At 39.8% G+C, this 10,176-nt stretch overlaps 1 protein-coding gene across 1 annotated transcript; it reads left to right on the top strand.

Annotated features, from left to right (window-relative positions):
• Nucleotides 1-373: 373 nt before the first annotated feature.
• On the top strand, nucleotides 374-7,986 carry lfng (LFNG O-fucosylpeptide 3-beta-N-acetylglucosaminyltransferase). Its single transcript, XM_015374743.1, has 8 exons — nucleotides 374-889; nucleotides 4,335-4,383; nucleotides 4,570-4,672; nucleotides 4,752-4,905; nucleotides 4,992-5,077; nucleotides 6,013-6,178; nucleotides 6,263-6,348; nucleotides 6,433-7,986. Exons 1-8 carry the CDS (start codon nucleotides 506-508, stop codon nucleotides 6,497-6,499), a joined length of 1,095 nt encoding a protein of 364 aa, XP_015230229.1. The 5' UTR covers nucleotides 374-505; the 3' UTR covers nucleotides 6,500-7,986.
• The last annotated feature ends 2,190 nt before the right edge of the window (nucleotides 7,987-10,176 follow it).

Here is a 10,176-nt window from a genome sequence, read left to right as displayed (position 1 = left end):
AAAAGCCAAATTTACGGAAGAGGAATAGGGCCACTGAAAAAAAATGTTAACTGATTTCTATTTCAGTTTAATATAGGAAAAAAGTTCTGTGATTAAAGTCAGAATTCTGAGAAAAAAAAGTCAGAATTCTGACTTTAATCACAGAATTCTAAATTTAATCTCAGAATTCTGACTTTTTTCCAAAAAGAACTTTTTTCTTTTTTTTAAGTGGCCCCTAATCCTCTTCCTACAAATTTGAGCTGGTCATGCTGAAAATAAACCCCTCCCATAAACACTCACACAAGTCAGATCCACATACCTCCCACGGGGCGTGGCCAAGCTGAGAGATTATAAATACCCCTACCTTTACATCTGAATCATTTAGTTGCTATGATTTCCAACAGTTTTAGTGTGTTTTAATCTTGAGAAGCAGGACTGTATGGACTTGTTGCGCGCAGTTGCGTGTCGCGCCGTTTCATAGTTTTGGGTTTGTTTGTTTTTTTGTAGTTGTTTTTAAGTTTTAATAATGCTAAAAAATAATGGGAAAAAGACAGCGGTCTCTGTAGCGTGCACGGGATGCCTCTGCTTGCTGCTGCTGCTGGTGGTCGCGCTGCAGCATCAGCGCGTTCAGGTGACGGACGGAGAGGACGCAGCCGCGCGCGCTGCGCCGGAGGAGAGCGCGCGGCTCAGCGGGGACAAGAAGGGATTCTCCACCTATTTTACCAAGCTGACCCGGGGACGGAGGGAGGTGGAGAAACCCGCACGGACCTCCGCCGCCGCCTCGGACCCCCCTCCGGCTGAGGACATCAGCGCGGCTGACATCTTCATCGCCGTGAAAACCACTAAGAAGTTCCACCAGTCCAGACTGAACCTGCTGCTGGACACCTGGATCTCTAGAAACATGCAACAGGTGATAAAGCACTTCTCACTTTTCCCTTTTATAGTAAGGCAAGTACAGTACAAAGACAATGCAAAGTGCTTTACATGGTTAAAATATATGAAAATAAAACAGAATCAAAGCAAGTAGGAAAAAATTAAAATAATAAATGCAGAAACAAAAAAGAATATTAAAAACAATTGGACTAAAGAAAATAAAAAAGTTGAACTAATGATGTTTCAGTTGAACTGTTTAACTACAACAGAAGGCACAATCCTAAACAAATGTGTTTTTAGTCCTGATTTAAAGGAACTTTAAGTGCTTTCCGCACTTTTACAGTTTTCTGCAAGTTTGTTTCAGATAAGTGGAGCATAGGAACTAAATGCTGCTTCTCCATTTTTAGTTCTGGTTCTAGGTATGCAGAGCAGGCTGCTGCCAGAAGACCTGAGTGTAAGCAGTTTATTAAAACAGTGTGCAAACTGAGAAGGAATTTTGGGATTAATTAAAAAGTAATTAAAAATTTAAAATTAGGTGAGGAATGATTGTTTCTGGTCATCAAATGTGCATTAAACAGCCTCTGTTGCTCGATGTCTCTTTCACTCTTTATTCTCCTCTGAATGATGCCAATGAGAACGGAGGGAGCAGTTTCAGGACCCCCTGTTCTCCCCCTGTCCCCCCCACTGCCTATTATCCCTCTTATTCTTTGCTGTCCCTGTGAATGCCGCTGTTGCAATTGATGCTTCACAGCACCGACTCCAGCTCTGCCCCCCCCTTTCCAGGACCTAACAAAGCATCTTACTGAAAGAGAGGAAAGGAGGGGGTTGTCCCCTGTCCCCCCATTCCTTGTCTCCTCTCTCCCTCTTTCTCCATGGGAACATGGGAGCTGGGTCTGGGTCACTGGAAGGGATGGGAAAGAAAATTGGGGTTCAGCTGTAAAGGGAAGCATTGGACAATAGGGTGCATCTGCAGGCAGGTTTGGCATGGAGGTGCACAAAGAGAGGCCCGTTATTTCTTTGAAGAACGTAAAAATTAGAAGTAATTCTAGTCTGTATCTTGATGTTAGGCTTTCTTCTTCCACTTCTCTTTCCCCTCCTAAAACCAGCTCTTCCTCTTAACCTCTGGAACAGTATATGGAAACCACCCATCATCAGTAATCATTAGTCTGAGCAGTTTCAGCTCCACACTAAAGAGTTGAACACACTCTCAGCTCTTCACAATCTGTGCTAATTGGCTATAGTAGATATTAGTGAACTCCATATTCCAGAGGTAACAGCAGGACTGATAGGCAGACAGCTGGTGGGGGTGGGATTGGGGGGTCCACAAGGACAGAAAAGGATAGACTGTGCAGCACAATGCAAGAGGGAGTTCCTAGAGGAAGGGTGCCAGGTGGTCAGGGGGACATGGAACAAAGGACGGCTTTAACGCCAGCCATATGATGCTTGGAGTTCCCACCGCTTGCATATGGCCGTCCTCATCAGCAGAGCTTGGATTCTCACGCTCAGCTGATGAGCATCTGTGAAGTTTGGATCATTTTTATACAGGTGTAAGGATGGAAAACAGCCCCACTTTTAGCAAAAGTCAAATGGAGGGATAAAGGTGGATGCTTCTCTGTATTGCTGTTTGGGCAAAGAGACATTTTTGTTATCTGTAAATAAAGTTGCAGTCTGAGTAAGAATTTTTGACAGCATCATTATTTAAATAGATATTTGTTATAGATTGTATATCAGATTTTTTTTTCTGAACCTGACCTTCTGAAACTGAAAATCTTTCTGTAAGACCCACATTGAGATTAAATATTTCCGTAGTTGAGTTAATATGAGGTTCTGAAATAGCAGTGGTCTGGCTTGGCACGAAGACAAGGTGTAGATGCATCATGCCCTCTTTATGTCCCTGAGTTGTTTTGTAACACATTTCTCCTGACAAAGAGTGCTGAAAGGCTCCAGTACAGAGAGGGGAAGGAGTCAGGGTGGAGATGGTTGGTGGAAAGAAGGGAGCCTGCAGGCCTTCCTTCCTGTGGAGCTGGAGGCAGCCAGCCAGGCACCACGTTCAGCTCAGACAGGGCCATCCGTCCAAGTCCTTCCTGTGGTCTGGATTGCACCATACTTCCTCCCACTTATTGATTTTCTCTGCATTTTAATGTAATTTCCCTTTTTTCTTTTTGTTCTATTTCAAATTCTGTAAAAGTAACTGCAGGTTCAAGTTCCAGAATGGAAGAAAAGCAGGAAAATATCTCCCCTAAGTGCATTCTTTTCACTTAACTCCAGCAGCTGTATGCAAATGCAGGCAAATATGCTCAGAATTTACCCAGTGGAGACTTTACCCAGCATGAAAGCTCTCTGCATTGTTCAATTGAAGAGCCTCTGGCTGCGTGTGGGGCTCAGAGAAGGAGGAGGAGAGGGAGGATGAGGAGGAACAGGGGGTGAATGGCCACACACGGTTTTCGATTTACTAATCAGTGGTGAGATTCCTGCTTTCCTAACCCTCCCCTCCCTCCGTCTCCCTTTCTGTCATTGCCCTGGCAGCTCTGCCAGCTGCCTTAGTGATTAGGCCATCTATTCATCAAGCTTTTAAAGCAAACAGCGCCAGACTGTGATCCCCTCACAACTAAAACCATCACCTTGCCTTAAACAAATACAGGCTCTCTGCTTTTAGCATAAAGAACAAAAAAACGTCTGCTCAGAATTTGCTGGAGAAAAAAAATCCTGCAGTAGTTTTTTTTTTGGTATTCTTTACTATATAAATACATAAATCTTTATCTGTAAATAAACAAATGGGTCCCTAACTGGCACAAAGCGCCCCGTCATGAGGAAACATGACCTGGCGTGTTTAGGCGCGTGGCCTTGATAAGGTGGCGTGATGTTCGGCAGGTGCTGCCTCACCTGAGGTGAAGAGTAAACATACCCCTGTCAGTTACAAAGCCTGCAGCCTTGAGCCTTTTCATCATTCCCATTGAGCAGCATGCACCTGCTCTGTGTGCACTTAATTGGCCTTTGTTGTTCACCTCTTTTATGACCGATTGGTACATTCAACAAGTGCCTGCAGTCTGGAGGTTTAACTCCTCCGAGGACAAAGATGATGGCGTGTTGGCTGTAACATTTTGGGTAAACACGGCAAGGCTCCGCAGCATGGCTGTTCCAAGGGGGACGTGATGTTGGGTGGGGGAAGTGGGTGGGAGATGGACAGTCTGCCTCCTCTTTTGTTGGTTGTCTGCGATGCTTCAGGGCGGCTGCATGGTTGCCATGGAGAGAGTTAAACGCAGGACAAAAGGCCTTTATTGGAGCAGAGGGCTGTTTAAGGCAGTGTGTTTTCCTCTGCATAAAAGACACGTTGATTGATGCTAATCACAGCGGCTGCATGCGAGGAAGCAGGACTTTGTTTTTCATTTGATCGTATGACGGCTCCATGTAATCAGCCAAAGTGTTTTTTTTATTTTATTCTAAAATAAGCCATCTTATCCTTGACTTTCCTTTGTTCACAGACTTACATCTTCACAGACGGAGAGGACGATGAGCTAAAGAAGAAAATCGGTGAGTTTTATGGGGAAATCCACTGAGATGGGCTTTGTTAGACAGAAACAGCCTATGAAATAGAATTTATGAATGTCAAAACAAATTGCCTGAGGTTTTTTTTTTTTTTTGGACTTTAAATAAAGCCTCCTTTGATTGTGCATTCCATAATACTCTCTCTGTTTCTTCTTGTCATGTTGGTTGCAGGAAGTCACGCAATCAACACCAACTGCTCTGCAGCTCATAGCCGGCAAGCTTTGTCCTGCAAGATGGCGGTGGAATACGACAAGTTTATCGAGTCGGGGAAAAAGTAAGCCCCTCTTTCTGGTGACAGGCATTGGCATTGAAGGTCTGAGAGTTCATGTGTCTTATCCTTTCTTGCTTCATAGATGGTTCTGCCATGTAGACGACGATAACTATGTGAATGTTCGGACCCTTGTGAAGCACCTGTCTCAGTACCCCCACACCCAGGATTTATACATTGGGAAACCCAGCCTGGACCGGCCAATAGAGGCCACAGAGAGGCTGGGTGACAACAAAATGGTGAGTCGCCTTTTTTTTATGGCTGTATAATATTTGTTTAAAAGAAACTGCAACATAGTAATCGTTTTTATTTTGTCCTCATCTAGAAACCCGTTAATTTTTGGTTTGCCACGGGAGGAGCCGGCTTCTGCGTGAGCCGCGGTCTGGCACTAAAGATGAGCCCATGGGCCAGGTGAGAACCAGTTTAGAATCAGAACCAGATGTTTCCAGACATACATTTCTGTTTCTTGACATTAAATAAGACTATTTCTTCTTGTTCAACGTCCGTTAGCAATACCAACATTTTTCAAAATGGCAGGATAATGCAAAAGGAAACTTTTTCAAAAATAGTTTCTTCAACCTTTAAATCCAAAAGTCTACATGTATCATTTTGTTGACTTTTCTTTTTAACTGTTTGATCTGAGTCAAACATTTGTGTATCTGATCAGCCTGTCAATAGCTTGTTGGAGCTTTCCTCCTAACAGAAGTGGTGTAACTGAATTTTGTGACATGGCGCCACTTAAACACGCCATTTTCTTGACTCATTTGGTGTTTTGGTAAAAGGTCATTACTCATTTTGAAGATCTGTTTGTGTCCAAGTCTTATTTCTGGTTGAATTCTTGAGACATGCCCTCAATATTTCCACATGGTTTCTTTCCTCATAATGCCATCTTTTCTGTGAATGAAGAAAAGCTCTCACAGATGAGTCGGTGCTGCTCTCTAGTTTCAGCGCTTCTTATTTTCTATTCTTTCTATTCTCTTCAAATTGTTTCTACAGACTAGAGGAGACACATCCAGAAATTTTTTTTCCTTTAATTTGCTTTTGATTAATGACCTCTTCCTTCCTGAGTGGCCTTTCAGCCCAACTTTTTACACCCAGCACCTACAGAAAGTCTTTTTATGTCAGACATTTTTACATCAGTTGTTCCTAATTGAACTAAGACAAGAAAAGCTCACTTTGATTTAATGTCTGACACAAGAGATTATACGTCTTTCTAAACTGTGTATGTAAATATCTGGAACATTGTAGAAATATTGAATGTTTGGGAGAAATTCTTAAAGAAAAAGTATGATTTTTTTTTTTATTGCGACCTTTAACTTCATGTTTTTGTTTTGTTCTGCCTGTAGTGGGGGTCACTTTATGAACACAGCAGAGAAGATCCGCCTCCCTGATGACTGCACCATCGGCTACATCATTGAGTCGGTTCTGGGGGTCCCTCTGACTCGGAGCAGCTTGTTTCACTCCCACCTGGAAAACCTGCAACAGGTGTCTCGATCTGAGATTCACAAGCAGGTGAGACCCTGGCAGAACATTTTTGTTCTCTTCTTTGGACATTCTTCACCCATCATTGAATAATCATTCTCCCTCTGCTCCCAGATCACTCTCAGTTATGGGATGTTTGAAAACAAGAGCAACATCATCAGCTTGAAAGGGGCTTTTCCTGTGGAGGAGGATCCATCAAGGTGGAGATTTTTTTCTGCTTCCTATTTAAGCAGGTTTTTGACACATTTTCCACTTGTCTAAATCCCCGACCTCTGTTTTTCCAGGTTCAGGTCTGTTCACTGTCTCCTGTATCCAGACACACCATGGTGTCCCCCTCAGGTTGCCTTCTAGGGCAACTGCTCCTTTCTCATCCTCGTCCCCGCCGCGCCTCGGTATCTGAAAGGCTCACGGGGACCAGTGTTTTTTTGGTATGAGACTGCGTTGCTGCTGCGTTCTCGCAGCAGCCATGCGTGGTCTTTAATGGTTTTACTAGGCTGCTGTGCGGCCCATCTTTGGACTTCGTCTCTTCGCCACAACTTCGTCCAACAAAGCTTGGGTGGAGGATTTCGGCTGTCGGATGGAAGTAGCTTTTACCACTTAGCTTTGCAGGCAATCAGTTGTGCTTTTGTGATGTAAATGTTGCTTGTAAATGCTTAAGCAATTCTCATAGAATGTATCCTCATATATTCTAACCTTTTGCCAGCTTTCCTTTTTTTTCTGTTAAAAACTTAAATGCCACTCAGGACTATGATTGGCTCTGAGATCTTTTATAACGGGAAATTTTTTTCCCTTGTATTTGCCTTCAGTTCTGGTCCAGATGACTCCGGATTAATGCTCTGAAATGAAGATATTGCTGTAATTTTTCATGAACAATGTTACTTTTCCCACAACCTAAGCTGGCAATTGGCACATCTCCAAATACATTTTTCTGTGAGGGACCTAATCTGAAGTATGTCAGAAAAAAAAGCACTTTTTCCTCCTTATTTTAAAGATTATAACTAATTGCCCGAGTTTACGTCCTTTAATGACATACTTCAGATTTGATTCCAAGCAAAACAAAAGAAAATGACCCCCTAAGAATCTAGTTTCCCTTTTTGTTTCTATGTATTTTATAACACTGCTTGCATTAGTTACAATCAGGGAAAAGCAATAGGGGGAAAGATTGTGTTTTTTTAGGAGGGGGGGTTAGAATCTGCTTTGAGAAATGTTTTATGTTGTTTTAAAATTGCACAGCTGTGTTTCAAATAACCTGACGTTTGAAGCTCACCTCTACAGACCCGCTCACTGTTGATTAGTAGCCAAAAGAGCCAAGAAAAAGTGACATCTGCTCGTATTGTCTGTTATGGCTTTCAGAGATACAACAAAGGAGATATCTGTTATTATTAACTCTGCTGGTCCTTATTTACGCATAAATCCAGCCAGTTATTGTTCAGACCTTTGAGGTGAGCGCAGCGTCAGTGTTTCCACATGGAGGTGTTTTGATCCCTCTGTGTTCTCTCTCACCCATATTGGGTTTCATCTTTATTGCGGTATTGTATACTGCACCTTTGTTTAAAAGAATAGGGATTGTATATGCTTAGAATGTCATTTTCTCATTGTGGTTTTAACCAGTTTTAAATAACTCGGCCGGGATTTGTTTTATTTTATTTTTTCTTGGTATTGCTTTGAACTGTACGACATGATTGGTGTTTATTCTCCAGTATCTGGAGGGTTTTTACAGTTCATTCCCACATCTGACTTCTCAGGGATTATGAGCTGATCCTGGTATTAACCGTCTTGGGACCCATGGTGGGACCCGAAAAGTTGAATAAATGTGCTTAACCACTGAGAACCTTTTACATTGTTGTTATGTTTTTTTCTGTCTTCATATAGAATTGCTTTTTTTTTACCCAGCCTCAGTCAAACATGAAGTTTCATAAAAAGAAGAGGATGCAGAACCAGAAGGAAGATCTATAAATGATTGGAAAGTTGTGAAGCACAATAGGAAATAGAATAATTTCTTATATTTACCTTTGCAGTTGCTGTGAAGTAGTTAGTTCTGGTTATGTATTTAGGGTCGAACAACAGCTTTTGCTAAATTTTCATTTAATTTTTTTTTGTTTTATTTATTTAACCTCCATCCCGTCATTTTAATCTGAGATGAAATATCCGAATAGATAAACCTTATTAGTGAAAAAAGAAAAAATAGAAACTTTAAGGAAGTGTGTATTACCAATAAATGTTTCTACAGCATCTAGTGGTCATGGTGTAAACAGCAGGCCTTTTTATTAGTGGAAAACAAAAAAAGTAGATTCAAGTTGTTCATTGGTCATTGTTAGTATGTAATGAAAAGCATTTTTTTGTCATTTAAGATGTACAGGTTAGGGTGTTTTTTTTTTCTTACAGTCCTGAATCCAGTTGTTGTATGAAGGGAAAAAGCTCATTTAGCATCATGACTAAACCCTTTAAAAGTATACATATAAGTATGTTCAATAGGGTGAAGATATGTTAATTTAACGGCAGGATAATATAAAAGTAACCTAATAATCACCAGACTTTAAAACATGCAAACATCTATTGAACAAAACTGACCCTAACCCAACTAAGATGATGTTCACATAGGTTTGATGATCCTTCAAATATTTAAGACTAATCATGAATCTACTATTATGATTAAAAACAAACCACCAGTAAACAATCTTTCAATAATTCTAAGCTCTCACACAGCACTATAGTATTCATGTTATACAATATTTTGCTAACTGATAGTCACCACTTTTAATCTGGTAATTTCTAGTGTGCTTTTTAATTCAAAAATGTATCATTGAATTATGGTAAATATGGGCCTATGTGGTTTATAAGTTGTGAAATTAAACTTAATTTTTTTGAATAGAATTTTTTAATAAAAGATCATAATCCAGAATCAAATGAAAATACATAATAAAGTGAAAAATGTTTCAGAACTAAATTGAAAATCACAAACCTTTAGTTTTTAGAGCTATTCCTAGTGTATGTCTTATTTTGCATGTGTAAGAAATCATGTCAAAAACAAACTTTTCGATGTTAACCCAGTGTTACTCAGTGAAATACTATAAAAATCAAAATTTCATGCCAATAGTGTCATTGGAATCCAGCACAAGACCTTATTACCTTTGTAACATTCAAAAATATGGATATTTGGATGGCAAAAATGAATATCAGTGTAATAAAAAGAAACAGCAACTTTCCCGAATATATAAAAAAAAATAACAAAAGTGTTTCTATAAGAAATTCATGAAAAACACTCTAAGAGTGAAAGAAACACATTTATTTTGATCCAACATAACTTTAGAGGCATTAATGCTGATACTGGCACTTACATTTTATAGTTTACAAACCTAAATATAATTGTTAACTAGTCTTATTACATTTTTAACTTTAATTTTTAACTTTTCAATTAGCTTTTTACCTTTTTTGACTTGTTAGTTTTTTTTTTGACTTAATTTATAGTAGGTAAAATATCATTCAAGGCCTCATCTAATTGGTCAAATGCCAAAATAAGATGTACAGTCATGTAGCAGGATCTTTGCTGAATGGCTGGATAAAGATCTTGTGCTTCTTGACCTCACTGAGGGATGAAGGGGGGGACTCCATTTGTAAGGAGTATGCAAGTGATTAAAAATGCTAAAAAATATCATAAAAATATATAATTTAATGTTTAGAGAGTAGCAAAAAAAAAATGTTTGGTCCAAGAACGGAGCCTTGTTGGATTCCTAAAGGACATCAAAGATAAAATAAATAGCATCAACATAAACCATTGCTTTCTCTTTGGTAGGTAGTGTTTGTGTTGAGTGAAGCACCATGATGATGAACTTGTTGCTTTGTTATTTTCTTTCTTTTTTGCTCATTTCACGGTTTTGTCCGACCTCTTAGGAAGTCTTTAATTAACCTAATTTTCCATTTCTATAACGGATACTCTCAATATAAACTGATACATAATTTCTTTAAAGTAAACAAGACAACAAACAAAAAACTTTACTCCTTATTTAAGTTTTGCATTTCAACCCCCT

The sequence above is a fragment of the Cyprinodon variegatus genome, unplaced genomic scaffold (genome assembly GCF_000732505.1).
Source record: "Cyprinodon variegatus isolate N-32 unplaced genomic scaffold, C_variegatus-1.0 Scaffold108, whole genome shotgun sequence".
Classification (NCBI taxonomy): domain Eukaryota; kingdom Metazoa; phylum Chordata; class Actinopteri; order Cyprinodontiformes; family Cyprinodontidae; genus Cyprinodon; species Cyprinodon variegatus.
Note: the sequence above shows the minus strand (reverse complement) of the source record. Positions and strands in the feature narration are given on the sequence as shown.